The sequence below is a fragment of the Lepisma saccharinum genome, chromosome 2 (genome assembly GCF_977018435.1).
Source record: "Lepisma saccharinum chromosome 2, izLepSacc3.1, whole genome shotgun sequence".
Classification (NCBI taxonomy): domain Eukaryota; kingdom Metazoa; phylum Arthropoda; class Insecta; order Zygentoma; family Lepismatidae; genus Lepisma; species Lepisma saccharinum.
In genome coordinates this window covers 5,222,935-5,242,904 of record NC_139230.1, presented here as the reverse complement: position 1 = coordinate 5,242,904, position 19,970 = coordinate 5,222,935, and the positions used below count along the sequence as shown (strand labels likewise).

Sequence of the window (19,970 nt, the reverse complement as noted above, 5' to 3'; positions counted from 1 at the left end):
TTTGGCACCACTTTCACATCTCCAAATTGCATATAGCAGATATGAATAAAGTTTGTAATCAGGGACAGACTTCTGGGACACCCGGTATTTTTTGTTGCCTTAGGCAAAGATTATTGTAGGTAATTTGTAGCAATTTGAACACATCTCATTTCTTGGATTGCCTCTTTCTATTTTTTTTGTAACAGTTTCTACATAATGCTAGCTTTTACATGGAATAGCAACAAGCTTATGGGCTGCAAATAGTAGCAATATATATATATATATATACAGGCTATTTCCATGACCTTGATTCAAACTGGCAGGGTGGATGAAGAATGACCCAAGTACCAATATGAGAAGGAATTCTGGTCCAGAAGCATGTCATTAAAAAGTTACAAGTTAAAACCAGTTGGGACTGACTATGAGAGTGGAATAAGGAACTCAAAGATGTGGCTTGTAAATTTGATATGGACATTAGTAAAGTGTATCATAGCACTCTTTGATAAAAACATTACAGTAGTTCGGAATGGTGGCCCCCATGCAGGCAGGCATGACAATGTCGCAGGAAGCTCTGTCGCATCTGCTCTAACATCCCTGGAGTCATTCTGACAATATCACAGGCAGCAAGGATTCTTGCCAGGAGAGGATGCAAGGAGTGTCCCTCGGCTCGGCACCCAATCATCAGTCGTTACTGCCTTGCAGTGCACCATAAAAACTGCTTGTAAAAGCTAAATCTTTCATTGTCTTATTCCACAGGCACCCCAACTAGTTTTGTCTTATAACTTTTTAATGACGTGTTTCTGGAATGGGGTTCCTTATCTTATATTTGCACTTTGGCCGTCTCCATCCACCCTGCCAGTTTGAATCAAGGTCATGGAAACACCCTGTATATTGCATTTGAAAATGAAAATCTTAAGATGAGCGTAAGTTGTAAGTAAAATAGTAATACAATCTTTTCATTAAATAATTAACAGTCTTCCATCTCTCCAGTGACGAACACCATTTGCTGGTTGCTTTAATAAAGATGTAGTTCCTCATGTTAACTTGATCTCATTACCAAATATATTTATGGACATTTATTACATTAGTCTTTTTGTCAACTTGAATAATTATAAATTGTTTTCATGAAACACATGAAATTGAAATTGTAAAAAGTTAGTATCAGTACACAGTAGTCAAACCTTAAGGTTTTTTGTGTTAACTTTCTTCTATGCAGACATAATTTGTAATAATGAAATTCATAACACTTACATAAAATGATTCATAAATTGATGTAACTTAAATGTTGATGTGAGACAACTCAATGATCATTGTCCTTTCCTTGACATACACAATTTCCACATACCACCTCGATGTTTTTCTTCCTTTATTTCAAATTGCCTGTGTACTTTCTTCATTATTCCAGGATAGACTCATTATCAGCATTTCTATGTGTATGTAGCATAATATTTAGCTCATTTCCTAGAAATAAATTTTTTTGTTAGATCATCAAGTAGCAAAAATAATAATAATAATGTATTATCAAAAAGTTACAAAAAGGCATCTATTTATGAATATCACATTTCATGTAAAGTAGGAGAAATGTTTGGAATAAAAGTCACAAGTTTTAATATGCACACAAATATTATTAAATATAAAAAGGGATAATGTACCTGTTTATTAGCAATGACATTTTGTTTTGCTGAAACTGCATATCATCCACAGAGAGCCTTACTATGATAACATGTTAATTGCAGAGAGTCAAAATCTCTGGGAAGACATGGAGAAATTTACCTCCCTATTTATTGTCTGCTTGTTACATTCTGTATTTGGTTCTATGCTGGTGGTCAAAACTTATGCGTGAGTCAGGTTTTTGACTTTCATCGTTGCACAGGTATGACATGGACAGTGATCAGAACGCTACATTTTATAAGTAGCTTCGCTACAACTACAGCTACTCTTCCAAAATGTAGCTTCGCTACAGCTACAACTACATTTACCAGAAAGTAGCTCGCTACGCTACTCCTGTTCGCTACTCGCTAGTTCGCTAATTTTGCGCTACTTCTGTATTAAAAACTTAAACAACTAAATGGCTATTCAAAAGAAGCCCTAGTATGATAGTTGTACGTACTGAAAAATAGATTCTGTTATTTATTATCAGGATTCCCTTCATTCTATAATTTTTATAGCAGTGTTACTTCACTTACATATTTTCAATAAAGTGTTTGAGAATAAAGTGTCATATCAATTCAAAAAACTAGGTCTTTCACGTATCCGTGATGTTTTTATTGTCATTTGAAAAATATTTATGTGACAGACTTCTGTTTAAAATTAATTGGAAGAATATCACATGTATCGAAATTAACTAGAACATGTTGCACAAAATGGAAATAAGATAAAAATGTTATATTTAGCAATTTAATCTTCTTAACTTAAACAGAATGTTATTTGGGGGATGGCGGATATTTGCTCGAACCTTGAGGATAGCTTGGAGATGCTTCTAATGGTATAAATGAGAAACAGGTGGACCAATGCTTTACGTAAGTTTTTCTGTTGGAAATGCTTCCCCGAAGACACAGTGGAAATTATTATTGTCACCTTGTATTCAAAGGGCCCCAGGTTCGATACCCGGCGGATGGCACATGGTGGTTCGTATCAGTCTTGATCAGCTGATTTGTGCATAAAGTGGACTCAAAACAAACGCTAGGAAAGACTTCTAGTTGGGAGGATGGGATCCTCCTGCTCCTCCATTCCTCACTCTGCTCATCATTCTTCCCCATTCTCACAATTAGCCAAAAGTGGCAGAAAACGGCCATAGATAAGAAAATAACTAAATAAACAATGCATCCTCATTGCCATGATTAGAAAAAGTTACAGAAAAGGGACGCAAAAGTAGGAAAAATACGTAAATTTGAAAACTGTGTATTTTTAACAAAAAAAAATGTCATTTCTGCAGGAAAGTCAATAACTTGTATATTTTTTTACAATATGATAAAATATATTGAGGAAACTGATGTGTAAACCTGAGTGTTCTAAACATATCTTTTTTTTAAAATTTGCAAACAAACATTATGACCAAAATAATTGTAATTCCAGAAACACTATCGTTCTTGTAACAGTAATTTCTTGCCGGTGTGATCCTATACACTGACAATGATCAATGCTGTTAACGTACTGAACCATTGCTTGCTGGCACTGTTGCTTTGTCAGATTAGTAGAAAATGGATCGCCCGTTTTTACACTGTAAGTTGTGTTTTACACAGTAATTATCGATATTTTGCTGTTTGTTACGCCATCGATATCCACAGGATTTGTTCCAGGGGTGGCACAAACGGGGCATTTTTTCCTGGTGGTGTAGCAAATGCGGCATGATTCTCCCCAAAATAGCGAAGCAGCTAAAATAAATGGCTATTAGGCAGAATATATTCATATATGCCAGTTAGCTATCTGGATATTAGAATTATTCAGATGCTAATGAAATAAATTACGCAGATATTTATAATCTGCGATATAAAGATATTTATAATCTAGATTATCTGTATTTGCATATAATAAACTTTGTCTTCTTGAGTCTCTTTCAAAAGTAAGCAATATTGTCATTTATTTTTGACGCCGTTGCCACATTCAAAAATTACATCAAAATGCTGAGAAAAATGTAGCTGTAGCGAAATTTTCGCTACAACTACAGGATTTTGTAGCTCCGCTACCGCTACAACTACATTTTAAAATTGTAGTGCCGCTACAGCTACCGCTACAAATTTTGTAGCTAGCTACAGTAGCGACGCTACAAGTAGCACGCTACTTCCGACCACTGGACATGGATATGTGAACTTCATGCTAAAGGAATCCAATTACTTACTGAAATGACAAATACAACAGACCAACGTGATTGCAGATAAAGTTCCACTTTATTCAGAATTGGGTACAAAGCACCAGGTAACAGGATTCAGATGCATTATTGGTGAGAGAGTGAAGGAAAGAAGAGGCTCTCAGCAGGAGATATGATTACCTCCATTGTCGATGCATGATTTGCACTATCTGCCCATTACTTTGCATTAGGTTGTTCATCAGTTGTTGTAGTAACATTGCCCATTTCTCCAACAGTGAAGTCTTCAGTTATTGGATGATTGCACCATTCCTTGTGAAATCAACCAATGAGGAAGTACTATTCAGCCTCATATACAAGGTCTGTCAAAGTAATGAGACTGTTTCAATATACCTCTGTATTTATGTTCAAAGTACAAATCAACTTTATCTCCTTCAAAGTAGTTCCCTTGGGAAGCCACATACTACTCTTTATAGCAGTACTGGAAGTCGGTAACTGGAATCACCATTAGTTGATCTGTTACAACTTCATCAATGTTGTTCACTGTCAGGAAATGGCATTGTTTGAGATGAACCCTCAATTTGGGAACAGAAAAAAGCCACAGGGATTCATATTAGGGAAGTAGGGGAAATGATGAACCACAGGATGTGCTCTTTAGTCTTGTTTGATATGATCCACATTTTTATGTGATGCCACCAGTAGAAAATATGTCACTAATGTATTTATTTTTGTGAAAGAAAGCGTAATTTCTTTGTTATTATATGTAATAATGCACCTTGTTTGTAATGTATATCTTTTGTTTATTGTTTATTGTATTTTATGCTACATTATGGGTAATTTAATGTATCTTTGTTTGAGAGAGTGCACTATATGAATTTGTATTTCTAAACATGCATAGATGTCAGTTTTGTTGGTAGAATCTTTTTGTAAATAGTGAGTGATTCATCTGTGCTTGAATCTGTGTTCTCGAAATAGTATAAAAGTGAGGATATCGCGTAAGAAATAACACACTTTCGCCACAGATCGACGAAGCTTTTAAGCTTAAAAAGAACTCCTCGGTGTTGTGCATACATCCTGGTATGGTAGTTCGGGGTGCAAGCTAGGCCTATGTGATCATAGGTACGCCGATAGCCATGCATTGATGCTATGCACAATACTGCAACCATTCTATGTTAGATAATAAAGCTAGCCTAAGGATTAATTTGGAAATAAAAGGATAAAGAGCAAATATTGGCTCAGTTATTATTGCATATCTCTTGGTGTGGTAGTTCGGGGTGCAAGCTAGGTCTATGTGATCATAGGCATGCTGATAGCCACACATTGAGTTTTATGCATTTTAGTTGAGTCAATTCATCAACAAAGCGAAATCCTCGCCTTCGTCTGAAGTATATTTGCATTATAATTGCCATATATAAAGAATAAAACCTTTTAGTTTATCTACTGCAGCAATGTGGTTTTATTTCTCTGTGCTGTGATATTGTCTTTGCCTAACTATCCCTGTACCTGAGAGGAGTCTGTGTACTTCACCGAGTCTCATTGTTCACTGCTGATTATTATTAAGTTATTATTAATAAATATAATAATACGTTTAATAGTATAATAATACAGGCCTTGAACGTATCAAGTGGCAGTCCAACGTGTTGGCTCGATATTGTAGTGTACAAGGGCAAGACAATTGTTTAACGTTGAGATTCATTGTGCAAGAGCACTAAACTTATATATTTGTAGAAAAGCACAGAGATACTTCGTTCTAAATGGAAAGAAAACATTTGCGTAGCGCAAATAAAAATCTTGCTTCAAGTTCAGAGCTTAATGTTCCAGATTGTTGTCGGGACATTAATAAAGAAAGAACCACATTTGTGTGCAAGAAATGTACAAAGCTTCTACCACAGAGTAAGTAATTTTATATCCAGAGCAATCCCGCTTATGGCAGTCACCCTTCACCACGCTTGACTGAGCACCGGTAGTTTTCTGAGCACTCTTGGTAGTTCTGATACTCCTCGTTAGGGAGAGCGCACAGCGCCTTACCTTCAGTTTCTCTCCAGGAGGTCCGCAAGTCCCCACCAGGAGATGGCGTTGAAAAATTTTAAGGGTTTTCTTCGAATTAACGCGAGCTAAGATCACATTAGCCAATGTAAAGAAAATTAAAATAAAATAACCAAATATACAAGACAAATGGGGACTCGAGTTTAACTAGAATGTAGGGTGTCTGTGCTTCTACATTATAAATGTTGTGGTCCAGATATTTGAACTGAAAGCCACGAAGCTACCGATTTGGTTTGTAAAGATTGTGAATCATTGTCTATGGATAGTTCATCTGATCCATTAAATATTAGCAAGCAACAAGTCGAAAGTATGGAAAAATTACAGGCTTATATTAGCAAACAGTCTGAAACATTACAGACTGATATTAAACAGCAAGCTGATTCCATTAACAGCTTGAAGGCTGATATTAGCAATGATATTAGCAAACAGTCTGAAGCACTGAAAGCTGATATCTGCAAACAGTCTGAAACATTGCAGGCTGATATGTGTAAACAGTCTGAAGCACTGAAAGCTGATATCTGCAAACAGTCTGAAACCTTGCAGGCTGATATGTGTAAACAGTCTGAAGCACTGAAATCTGATATCTGCAAACAGTCTGAAACCTTGCAGGCTGATATGTGTAAACAGTCTGAAGCACTGAAAGCTGATATCTGCAAACAGTCTGAAACATTGCAGGCTGATATGTGTAAACAGTCTGAAGCACTGAAAGCTGATATCTGCAAACAGTCTGAAACACTGCAGGCTGATATGTGTAAACAGTCTGAAGCACTGAAAGCTGATATCTGCAAACAGTGAAACACTGCAGGCTGATATTAAACAGCAAGCTGATTCCATTAACAGCTTGAAGGCTGATATCTGTAGACAATCTGACATATTAAAGGAAGATATCCTCAGACAACGTGCGTTGCTAAAGGATGATATCGGTAAGCAGCACGATGAATCTATAAAAGTATTAAGAGCTGAAATAGGCGAGATGGCCTGTGAGATTCAACAACTGAAGTCTGAGAACGAGGAAACTAGGGTGCGATTCTCTGAAGAAATCCGGCAAGCTAGAGAGATAGACTTTGATGACTTCCGGCGTAGCTTGGCAGCCGATGTAAATAAAGCCACGGAAAATGTTCGCACAGATGTGGAGGATATTAACTCGAGATTTACTGGAGAGTGCAATAGGATTATTGAAAAACAGCTGACAATAGAACAGATGTTGGCCGAGGCCGAGACTGACAAAATACAGTTCCGGGCTGAGGTCCAAGAAAATATTAGTCAGATTTCAGTAGTTGTGTCTCAAAGAAGCAAGGATGTTGAGGAAATAAAGACTCAAGTAGAACAACTTACAAATCAGTTAGAGAGTATGCACATTTCCCAGCAAATGGAAATAGAAATTGGATCTTGAACAGCTGGTCACCCGTCTGCAGTTGCTGAGAGGTGCAGTGTTGCCCACTATGAACAGTGAACTAAATGAAGCGATGGACAGAGTCGGTGGAGAGAAAACTAGAGAAGACAAATAAGTCTGTCGCCCACGAGTTACTGCTGATTCAAGAGCTAATGAAGTGGCCCCTGCTATTCCACCTACCTTTAGTCTTTCAGGCGATGACAGAGGTTACAGAGAGCGTGAATCTTGCAGGTCCCAGCACAGTCTTTATGAAGAAAGAACAAAGGGGAAACATCTAGAAAGGAAGAAAGATCGCAGTTCCTCCTCTTCCAGCACCAGCTCTGACTCTCAGTATCAAGCAAAAATCAGGAAGGAACACGAAGGCATGGAAATTCAAGGAGCGGGCCAGATGAGTCGCCGCCAACAACTCGGTGATCAGCAATGACTGGAACTCCAAGGATGGCAGACCTTAATTCCTTGTCGAAGTTCAAGGGAGACCTGGAAGCCCAGAATGCTGAGCAATACTTAAAAGAACTTAATATCAATTTTGATTTAATGCAGATTCCATACGAATACCGATTGGAAATTATTCCTCGGCTTTTCAAGGGCCAAGCTGAGCATTGGTTTCAAGCAAACCAGTTAGAGTTCAAGTCCTATTCTGATTTCTGCCGTCGTTTTCGCAAACAATATGCTTCTGAAGAGGCCAAAGAGAGGCAGCTGACAGCAGTGAGATCTCGCCGATACTTAAAGCAGTCCGGTATGAGCATGGAGGAATATGCCTGGTCCATTTACTCAGCCTACCACAATCTGTCTGCCTGTTACATAGAACCTGAGATTGTGAATTTAATCATCTCCCAGCTTTCATATAGAGCCTGTAGTTTGAGTTTGGCTAATTCTCCTCGAACTGTACAACAGCTAGCCGACTTTCTGAAAAGATTCGAGGTGCTTGAGGAGCAGGACAGTTGGAAGTCTGCATGGAATAGAGAAGGTGCTGGTCAGGGAAATGCTCCTAGACAAAATAGAATTGGAAACCAACAACCCTGGGTCAGACAAGTTATGCAGATCCATAGAAATGGTTATTCCAATTACAACAGGCGGCGTAATCCTCCTAGAAGGGATGGCAGGAACAACTATGCACGTGGGCTGCGTCGTTCCAGATCTGATCCAGAAGACCATTCCCGTGACTCTTCACGTAATGCCTCTGAACCCAGTAACTTCAGAGTGACGGCACCTCCGTTTGAGCCTTCTGCTTCACGTTTGACGAACGAGCAACGTTAAAGCGTCGACATAACAAGAGACTTTTGTTGGGCACCATCGACTAGTGCTAATCTGAGTGGTATGCAGTCAGATTTAGCCAGTCGCCCAACACGAATTCTTCGTTCCCGATCATGGTTGGGCTAAAATCTTCGACTTCTCTGGGAACAGATGACAGCGTTATAAATAGTGAAGACAATCATCTTTTTGTTGTGCTGACTCTCAATGAAGGAGAACAAAGTTTAGATAGAGCACTACAACAGGCAGTTAGAAAGGAAAATTTACCCAGGGCTCCGTTAATTAAAGCAACTGTAATAGGCGTTGATTTTATTTGTGTTCTGGACACTGGAAGCGAATGTAATCTCATGAGCTATGCCATTTGGAAGAAGATTAAAGAGAAGCTGCCGTCATTGCAGTTACAAACATGTCCAGATGTTAGGCTGACTGATTTCACTGGGAGAAACAAAACTAGAGTTGTGGGATGTAGACAGGTATATCTAGAGATTGCTGGAAGAAATTTATTGGAGGACATGTTTGTCTTGAAAGGTCTCGAAGCTGACTTTATTTTGGGCTACCCATTCCTTAGGAAATATGAAGCAGGAATTGACCTACAGCGCGAGAAGTTATCCCTCACCGTAGACGGAGTTCCGGTATAGCAGGACCTCGTGAATAATTAATCTTCGACAGGGACGTATGTAAGAAAAGTCTGTGAAGATTCCCATGTCGATCAGAGGACGGCTAGTCCTGACGACATTCTTCAGAAGGTCAATGCGAATGAGATTTTATGCAAAAGGGGTAGAAGCCAATTGAAAGAAATCTTATTGAAGCGTAGAGATGTATTTTCCGAGAGACCAGGTACTATTAAAAACTTCCAGTGTGAGATTGAACTCACCACCACAGAACCTGTGTATCGATCTCCATATCCCATACCTATAGCAAAAAGGAAACTCCTGGAGGAAGAATTAGAAAAGTGGAGACAATGGGGTGTTATAATGCCTTGTAATTCCCCTTACTTGAACCCTTTAATTGTAGTCGACAAGCCTGATGGTACAGTACGCCCATGCATTGACTTCAGAAATTTGAATATACCACGGAACTCAGTTGAGCCCATTTCGGATGCCTTACAAAAATTTAAAGGTGCTCGTTATTTTACAAATCTGGATCTGGCTTCTGGATATTTATAGATTCCTGTAAAAACTGACTGCCAACCATGTACTGCTTTCTCCTATAAAGGACGTCAGTGCATGTTTGCTCGAATGCCTTTTGGTATCTCAAGTGCTGTGTCAATTTTCATAGCTGCCATGCATGCTGTATTTGGTCCTGAAACTGAAGAGTATCTAACTCAATATATGGATGACTTGCTGATTTACGACAAAGAACTCTCCAAACATCTCGAACATCTGGACGAAGTGTTGCAGCGACTCCAAGAAGTGGGGATGACTGTAAAGCTGCAAAAGTGTGAATTTGTCCAAAAGGAAATTACCTACTTGGGTCACATTGTTTCTGGAGATGCTATCAAAATCCAACCAGACAAAAATTCAGCCGTTAAGTTATTTCCTAAACCTAAAACTAGAAAGGATGTTCGGAAATTTCTTGGCCTCGCCAACTGGAGGCGGAAGTTCATTGAAAATTTTGCAGCTAAATCTGAACCGCTCACCAAGCTGTTAGGTAAAAATCAACGTTGGATTTGGCGAGACGAGGAAGAACAAAGTTTCCAGCTACTGAAGAATGAACTTGTAAGAGATACTGAATTAGCACAGCCTGATTTTGAAAAGGATTTCTGTATCCAATGTGATGCTTCTGGGAAAGGATTGAGTAGTATTATTTTCCAAATGGATGGTGAAGAGAGAAAGGCCATTCAGTATGCAAGCCGGAAACTGAAGGAGATTGAACGCCACTACTCCATCCATGAGTTAGAATGTTTGGCCATAATCTTTGGGGTTGAGAAGTATGCTGTTTATTTGAAAGGCAGGACCTTCACTATCTACAGTGATCACAAAGGGCTGGTATGGTTACAAGACGCCAGAAACTGGAACAGTCGTTTGACTCATTGGTCTCTAAAACTCCAACAGTACCAGTATAAAATAGTATACGTCTCTGGTCGCTGAAACGATCTGGCAGATATTTTATCTCGGTATCCTGCTGATGATATACCCCAGATTCATCCTGAAAATAGCCAGCAGACATTCAGAATAAACTACCTGTGGGCCGAAAGAGGAGAAATAGATGACATCGACAAGTGGAAAGAGGCACAATCTGAAGATGAATTCTGCAAAAATTTACTCCAATCTCTAAATTCTCAGGAACCTAACCTCAGATTGCATCGTTCCTATCGCATTCAGGAAGGGATTTTATTTAAGAAAGGATCGGATAATCAGTCCCTTTGGAAATTGTGTGTTCCGGTGGTAATGAAGCAACCTCTCTTGAAAGTAATTCATGATGAAGCTGGACATTTTGGAGTATCCAAGACATTGAAGCGACTTGCAGTATGATACTTCTGGAAAGGCATGAAGGATGACGTGATACAGTACATCCGAGATTGTGAAATTTGTGCCCAGAGTAAACCAGACAAATTGGGGATACTCAAGGAGACCCTTCATATCAGTCCCAAGCAACCTCATGAGATGCTTTCTCTGGACTAAATTGGGAAGCTTCCTCGGTCTAATAGATACCAGTACATCTTGAGCCTTATTGATGTGGGTATACGTTTTGTCTCCGCATATGCTTTACGGACTGCCAGCACCACAGAAATTATAAACACGCTTCAGAGAGGATATTTTGCTCACTATCCAAGTGTTACGTTTACCCTGAGTGACAGAGGAGCTCAGTTTACCTCTAAGCAGTGGCACGAATTTACCAAAAAGCTTGGTATCCATCATGTTTGCACAACAGCTTACAATCCAAAGGGGAACATGGTAGAACGAGCAAATCAGGAGATAGTCAGATTACTTAATTTATTTTGTTATCGAGAACATCAGACTTGGTCGCGATACATATCAAAAGTTGTTTGGTTAATTAATTATTCTATTTCTGAAACAACTGGATATTCGCCTGCTGAACTATTCTTCAATCATCCTATACCCAGAGAGATCCTAACGCATTTCAATTGGCCCGAACGGGAAGAAGCCCAACCGGATTGGAAGTTCAAATTATTCTTAGCCCAAGTCAGGAAGAAGAAGAAACTGTCGAAGAATATAAAACAGAAGGGAAATGCCAAGACAATGACAGTTGGAGACTTCGTGATGGTTAAAAACCATTTCTTAAGCTCCTCACTAGATAGGACCATTCAAAAGTTATTTATGTTGTGGATAGGACCTTATCTAGTGGACAAATTGGAAAATAATGTTGTCACATTGCAAATTCCAAGGACTAAAGAATTATATGGTAAGGTTAACTTGGATAACCTAAAACTGGTGCGTTTTTTGGAGGATAAAAAAAAAGAGTACTTTAAAACTAAGTTTCCTCCAGGTAGATGACTTCCTTCCTGAAACTCAGTTTCCGAAAGGAAGGGGCAGATGATATGATCCACATTTTTATGTGACGCCACCAGTAGAAAATATGTCACTAATGTATTTATTTTTGTGAAAGAAAGTGTAATTTCTTTGTTATTATATGTAATAATGCACCTTGTTTGTAATGTATATCTTTTGTTTATTGTATTTTATGCTACATTATGGGTAATTTAATGTATCTTTGTTTGAGAGAGTGCACTATACGAATTTGTATTTCTAAACATGCATAGATGTCAGTTTTGTTGGTAGAATCTTTTTGTAAATAGTGAGTGATTCATCTGTGCTTGAATCTGTGTTCTCGAAATAGTATAAAAGTGAGGATATCGCGTAAGAAATAACACACTTTCGCCACAGATCGACGAAGCTTTTAAGCTTAAAAAGAACTCCTCGGTGTTGTGCATACATCCTGGTATGGTAGTTCGGGGTGCAAGCTAGGCCTATGTGATCATAGGTACGCCGATAGCCATGCATTGATGCTATGCACAATACTGCAACCATTCTATGTTAGATAATAAAGCTAGCCTAAGGATTAATTTGGAAATAAAAGGATAAAGAGCAAATATTGGCTCAGTTATTATTGCATATCTCTTGGTGTGGTAGTTCAGGGCGCAAGCTAGGTCTATGTAATCATAGGCATGCCGATAGCCACACATTGAGTTTTATGCATTTTAGTTGAGTCAATTCATCGAGAAAGCGAAATCCTCGCCTTCGTCTGAAGTATATTCGCATTATAATTGCCATATATAAAGAATAAAACCTTTTAGTTTATCTACTGCAGCAATGTGGTTTTATTTCTCTGTGCTGTGAATATTGTCTTTGCCTAACACTATCCCTGCACCTGAGAGGAGTCTGTGTACTTCACCGAGTCTCATCGTTTACCGCTGATTATTATTAAGTTATTATTAATAAATATAATAATACGTTTAATAGTATAATAATACAGGCCTTGAACGTATCATGTTACAAGGGGCATTCTCATGGTGAAGCATCCAAGTGTTGGTAATAACAAATTCCTGTGTTAAAATATGACTGACCATGGTATGGTTCAAATCTAACTCATCACCTGTCATTCTTACAGTCAGTTGATGATCGGGCAACACAAGATCTTGCACTCTTTCCATAAGGTTGTCCAGTGTGGGGTTCATCTGTAACAGATTAAGGGCTCTCTGAAAATGCCATGTGCCACTTGAACACTTATACAAAGCATGCTCCCCACAAGCCCGTTTCATTTTAAGGTGCTTGCTTTTTCTTACTTTCCCCTGTAATTATCATCATGAATTCTTCTAGCAGACACAACCAGCACTGATGGGTGCATGGTGCAAGTTCCAATACTCTGCATTCTGCCTGCAGTGCAGTGTCACCCCTGTATGTGGTTTTTGTTTTGGTTATTGGTACATAAGCAATTATATTCCCCACTATGACATTAAGTTTTACACACAAATGACTATCCAAAAGAAATTATGATGAATGGTTTTAAAATTGATATAAATGGAATAACTTTAATTGTGATGCAAAAGCATGAATTATACATATCTTGCTGTATGCATAGTACTGGATGTTCATAAATACCCCTATGAGCAAATGCGATCTGTAACAACAGAAGGGAAATGTAAATACTTGGAGAAAGAAGGTACACTCTCCCAGAGATTAGAAGCAACACAGTCTCATCTGATAGAACTGGTAACATCCAACCTTAAACTGACTGCAACATTCACTGAAAATCGTAACTTGATAAGGGTTTGAAATGAAGCCAATGTAGTCTAGTCGGTGGGGCATATGACTGCCATGCAGGAGACCTGGATTCAATTCCTGGGTTGGATGTTCGAATGTCGGAATTTTTCAAGCCTTGTCTCCACATAAAGCAGCTCTTCTGGGGCTCACCCAGCCTCCAATCAATGGGTACCTGGGGGGTAAAGGGTGTCAGAGTGTAGTGCTGATCACACCACCTTCAAAATGGCCGAGATCGAGAATGTGTGTGGCCTTACCCCCACATCCGCTAAATGTGCCTTCGTGGCAGGCCCGTAGCTAGAATTGATCTCCAGGGGGGGCTCACGGGTAATCAGGGGGTGCTTTGTAAACCAAGGCCATTTTTCAAAAGTTTAACATTGTTAAATGACAGTAAATTATTTGTGTGTGGGGGGGGGGTCATTAAGTTAATATAAAATTTAGGAATATCACACAAATAGTTCATTTTTCTATAGGTATCTTCTAAAACATCTCTTGAATTGTTAATTGCTATTGACATCATTCCTTATTACATACTACACATTACTTTTGATGATACAGATATTTATATTATACAATATTCAATCATAGTGCCTACCGTACATTCCACCCCCAGCTGAAGGAATAAAACTTCCCTTCGTTCCCAAAACTTAGGAACTGTTGACCTTTGATACAGATATGGAAGGAATATGGATGATGACGTCAAAGTCGCAGATTTCTGTCTAAACGGGAGACCGCAACATGGGCAGCAAAGGTACGGATAAAGAAGCTCCTCTGTGAAAGAACATTCTATAGTCTAAGGAATCTTCTAAATACTTGCCGCTACTTCGACTTCAGCTCATAAACAAGATGAAGTTTATGTTCTGTGAATTTATCCTTCACCAAGTTGTGAGCAAAATAATATCTGCATTTTTACTATTTACTTCAAACAAATTATACAAAATAATTTTACCTAATGTCAAGGGAGAGCTCAGTCTGGCTACGGCCCTGCTATGCAAGAACTTTCTAAACTCTATACAACCTACTAAATACAGGGTGTCTACAAATGATTGAAGCAGTTTCACGATGTTACTGTACGTGTATTATTGAACATATTGTGAAGTAACTTTACAGTTTTGTAGAGAAACTCAACAAGTTTTTTGATACATTACAAGTGTTCGATATGCCATCTATTCGTGATTCTGCAGATATAAACTTTATAATCAAGTTCTTCCCAAACGCGATGAACCATTGCTAAATCACTCGGTAATGGAGGCACAAACACTAGATCCTTCACATAACCCCCCACACAAAATAGTCACCGTGAGGCAATGATCATCATTTCCACACCGACCGACCCATCAGTTTGATACTCTGGTGGTTAAGATTTTGTGGACATCGTGATGGAACTGGGGAGGAGCACCATCCAACTGGTGGATAAAGTTCTCACTGTCTATCTCCAACTGTGGCATGAGCCAATTTCCTAACATGTCAAGATACCCGTATTTAATCGTTGTTCGCTGAAGAAGAAGTGGCCGTAAACTCTAAATTTTGAGATTGCACAAAAGGCATTGAGTTCCGGAAAGTAACGAATATGCTGAACGGCACCACGGCGAACAGAAAACTCCTATAACTTGTAATGTGTCACGAAACGTGTTGAGTTTCTCTACAAAACTGCAAAGTTACTTTGTGATACTTTCAATAATACATGTACAGTAACATCATAAAACTGCTATCAATCATTTGTAGACACCCTGTACTTTCCGCTACTTAGACTTCAGTTCATAAACAAGATTAAGGAATGTGATAGCTGATCTTCGTTCTGTGAATTTGTCCTTTCATCAAGTTATGACCACATAATATCCGCTGTTTACATTTTCACTTGTCACTACAAACAAATTATACAATAGTTTTCCCTAATGACCGGGTGCTAACGACAATGAAAGAGGAGGCTGACTATGATGTCAGGGGGGGGCTGACAATGACGCCAGGGGGGGCTGAGCCCCCCCTGGCCCCTACCTGGCTATGGGCCTGCTTCGTGGTATGGTGTTATATGCACATGGAACATTACCTTTACCTTTACCACATTCCAAGCCATGATTTTTACAAACTAAACTACAAAGTTAACTTCCAATCTCACTAAAATTGCCACTTTGTAGACACCACAAAATTCTTTGTTTCTTACCAGCTACATCAATATCTAATGTTAGTTGTGGGAGATCACAAAGATGACAGTTAGATAGGATACATATTGTATTCTTACAAAATTTGGTCCTTCGTAGGTGTTTCCTGCTGTTACCATTACTTTGGAGTCTGTGGCTTGTTCAATCTTGTCAGAATTGAAGTCATCTTTTGGTTTGTATCTGAAATTAAATTACAATTTACAAAACAGTTGCACCATTTTCTCCCATCATGAATATTATCAATATATAAAGTATTGCAAAAATAACAACAGCTTTATGCATACATTTTGGATACACACAATGCAAACAACTTGTAGTATGTTTAGGAAATAAGAAACGTCTTTTATGTTTACAATTTGACAAAATGTTTTGTTTTAAATTTACTTTATGCTCATGTAAGCTATTCAGAAAATTGAATTAAATGTAGATATACTCAGTAATCTGTCTTAATATTACTTATTAAAAAATCAATTTGTGCAGGGTAAAGGTAAGGTAAAAAATCCCATGCATAATGCACCTTGCCATGAAATTGAAAGTAACTCGCAGTGTGTCAGAGTGGTTAGCGAACGTGCTCGATACTCCACAGGTCCAAGGATCGAATCCACCAATAATGTTTGACGGCTGTGGCTATTAATCGGACATTTTTACTTCATGACCACAGTGTCATCAAGGGCGGAGTAACTCTATGCTCCGTCTGTTTCCATGTTGTAATCTTTCTAAAGAACATAACAGAAAATCTGCTATTCCTTATGCCCTGGAATTGGTCCCTACACATTGAAATGGGAAAAGCGATCGGTGTCTACCCACGAAGAACAATAGCATGTTAGTACACAATGTAATACTATACGAGCACGATGCAATCTATGTAAACAACATGGTGACGAGCCTGAGCTTCACAACCAGTTCTGTAGAAGCGAAATCAAATTATCCTATGTTTTAGTTCTTGAGGATTAGGAACATCCTTCGTTGAATACCAAACAATATACAAAATATTCTCATGACTGAGGGACGGTCTGCTCTGTTCTATTTAATATTTCCCAGAACAGAATGGCACGAGTTCATTGAGAATGTGGATGTTAATAAATATCAACGCACACGAAACCTACGTTATTAATATCACGCGCAGTAATAGAAGAATTGCAGCGATTGACATTGAATTGTCCTTCCATGTAGACTAACTGATGCCGTCAAACTCTATTATTGCTACATGCTGACTACTATCATCGTCAAGGAACAAGAAAAAGCAAATTGAAAGTAACTGACAACTTGTCGCAGTGGTTAGCCCACGTGCTCCAAATTCCGGATGTCCAAGGATCGAATCCACCAAGCGGCGGGAACTTTTTCAGTAACCTGACATCATCCTCGAAATTCGACTGCTTCAATCGTGATCGTCAAGTCCCCGAAGAAGCCAATGAAAGAAGAAAATAAAGAAACAAGTACGGCAGCAATCTAGAAATTGAAGTAAGAAGTTGAGAATATGTTGGAAGAAATTTATTGCGGTTGCGACAGGGATCGATCTTTGGACCTCTTGTCTATGGAGCAAGTGCGCAACCACTGCACCACGATGTCTATTTTTTCGTTTCCAACAGTCAGCATGGAAATGAAAATAAAAGAATTCTACCATGCGCTTGAAAATTTTTTACACTTCTTGCTGGGACCGATCCTTGGATCTCTGGAATACTGACCACCTGCGCTAACCACCGCACCACGAGACCACTTACATGAGACTTGTAATCCACAGAGTCTTGACTTTCACAACAGTCTGGAAAGAGTAATGACAGAATGTTTCAAGTTGTTTGAAATATTTTCAACCATTGTGGAGACCACTGCCAGCGCTAGTCATTTTGCCGTCCTGAGCAGATGCCGCTCCGTTGCGAACCCCCCCTCCCACCTCTCATTTGGCAGCAATGGGAAATTGAAAATAAAACTATAAAATAAATAATGAGACTTGTTACGCTATTTCAATACTACGTATTAAGCACAAAAGGATATCTCGCTCGACCACAGTTAAAATTTAAAAAATGCGACACTAATTTTATATTATTATTATATTATATTTTATGAAAACTCTCTCTCTCTCTCTCTCTCTCTTAAACGTATCTTAAATGTAACAAGTATTAGGAAAGAAATGAAGGCTTGACTTCATATGTTTTACCTTTGTAGGTCTGTGATATATGATTGGATTTTTAAAAGAATTACATGCAATATTCCCGGATCTCCCGTGTGCGTGATCTAAGCTCTGAATTCTTTCCTGCGTTGTCCCCGCATAGCCTAAAGCAGCTCTGGGGTTCACCCAGCCTCAAATTAATGAGTACCTGGGGGCAACCCCTGGCAGATAAAGGCGGCCGGAGAGTGATGCTGATCATATCACCTCCAAAATGGCCGAGATCGAGAATGTGTGTGGCCCTACACCCACATCCCCTAAATGTGCCTTCATGACATGGTGCTATATGCACAGGGAACTTTATCTTTACTTTTGCATGTAATATTCTTTTTCGTATAATTCTATCTTGCATAAAATAGAAACAAGTGTGTTTCGGACATGATTGACCAAAGATAGTATTTTTATTAACCTTAATTTAAAAAAAAAAAATTGTTCGCCACTTGCCACGGTTACCGACAAAGCTAATGAATTCGAAGTTCTACTCACATTACGTGAAAAATCATGACCTTTTATCAGTTTAAAGTATCCTTTGGTGTAATTGCTTTATTATAGCCGAAAGCAATTTTAGTTCATCTTTAAATTTAGTAGCCTTCACGTGTTAACATCCCGGCAAGTTTTCTACACTTTTCAGACAAAAGTTCAGATGGCATGTCTTTATGTTTACTAATAACACAAAAGAAATTGAAAAATTCACTATTATGTTTAAGCTGCTCAAATATTTCTCTTAGAGCTAAAATAATCGTCTAGGACCTGGTAATAAAAATCAACTTTGTACCGTTTTTATGGATCTTCAACAGTTTCATCACACTGAAACTGCTTCTTTCGATTTCGGCCTATCTTTGGATCATCTATATGTAAATTCGATGCCAGCATTCTGTCTCGCCAACCGAGACTCACAGATCGCCGCCCCCCGACGCCTCCACGAGTGGAGGGAGGAGGCCGCCAGGAAGCCAAGTGGTGTCTAAGAAACTTTGAAATTTTTCTTCGCTCCTGCTTTTTTCAAAGCGCTGATACATTTGCTCATTACATTACGTGAAGTAAAAAGTCATACCAGATAACTAGTGAGCAAAGGGATGTGAAACCACACAACTGGTTTGCAATACACTGAGCCTCATATACGACCATTTGGACAGTTTTATTGTCGCCAATTATTTGAAGGAGCGCATCATAGACCTCTCCCACTTGATATCTCAACGGAGTTAAGGCATCGAATCTGCTTTCCCACCTTGTGGCACTCAGAGGTTTTAAAGTGAGACTACTGATATGTTCTTTCAAAACTGTGGGTTGGCATATATTAACTTCCAAGTTATACTATAATAATAATCCTATAGCGCAACAGCCCAATATTGGGCCAAGGCTTACCTACCGACTGCTGGCTTCACTCCTACGCGAGCCACCAGGGGGGCGTGGAGATCTGCAGCCAGACTAGGGGGACGGGTGGTCGGCCCGACCAACCTCCAGCCGTTGTAGGACTTCGCGACCGGATTACGCTCACTTACTCACTCACTCGGAGCTCCCCAATTTTCTCACGATGGTGGGTTGCCACCTATACGTAGATCGAATAAATTCCGACCAGAGCCGGATTCGAACCTACGCCGTCCCGCAGCGAGCGGTCTCAAGACGAATGAACGCCTTAACCCGCTCGGCTACGGAGGAGGACTCCAAGTTATACTAGGTATAATATAATATTATATTATAACTCTCAAGTTTTCAGTAATTTTATTTTTCTTCTCTTCAAATTTTGCCGCCCTGAAAATTTGCAGCTCTGACCCCACCCTTCCGCCGGCCCTGGTGGAGGCTTGACGATACTTGAACCGTCCGAATACCAATCATTCACCCAAACCACTACACCACTCTGGCATTTACTTCAAGATTTGCTTCTTGCACGAGTCATTTGCCCGTCGTTGTGAAAGTCGAACTTTATTATTGCTACATGCTGACTACTATCATC

General features: G+C 39.1%; 1 protein-coding gene across 1 annotated transcript in view; it reads right to left on the bottom strand.

Annotated features, from left to right (window-relative positions):
* Positions 1–1,323: 1,323 nt before the first annotated feature.
* The window catches only part of LOC145984466 (transcription factor RFX4-like), a 198,470-nt gene continuing 179,823 nt past the window's right edge, over positions 1,324–19,970 (bottom strand). Inside the window, exons 14-15 of the mRNA XM_083118125.1 lie at positions 15,936–16,035; positions 1,324–1,440 (exon numbers count right to left, since the gene is read on the bottom strand). Of these exons, the coding sequence (XP_082974251.1) occupies positions 1,429–1,440; positions 15,936–16,035 (112 nt within the window). The 3' untranslated portion in view covers positions 1,324–1,428. The remainder of the gene's footprint in view (positions 1,441–15,935; positions 16,036–19,970) is intronic.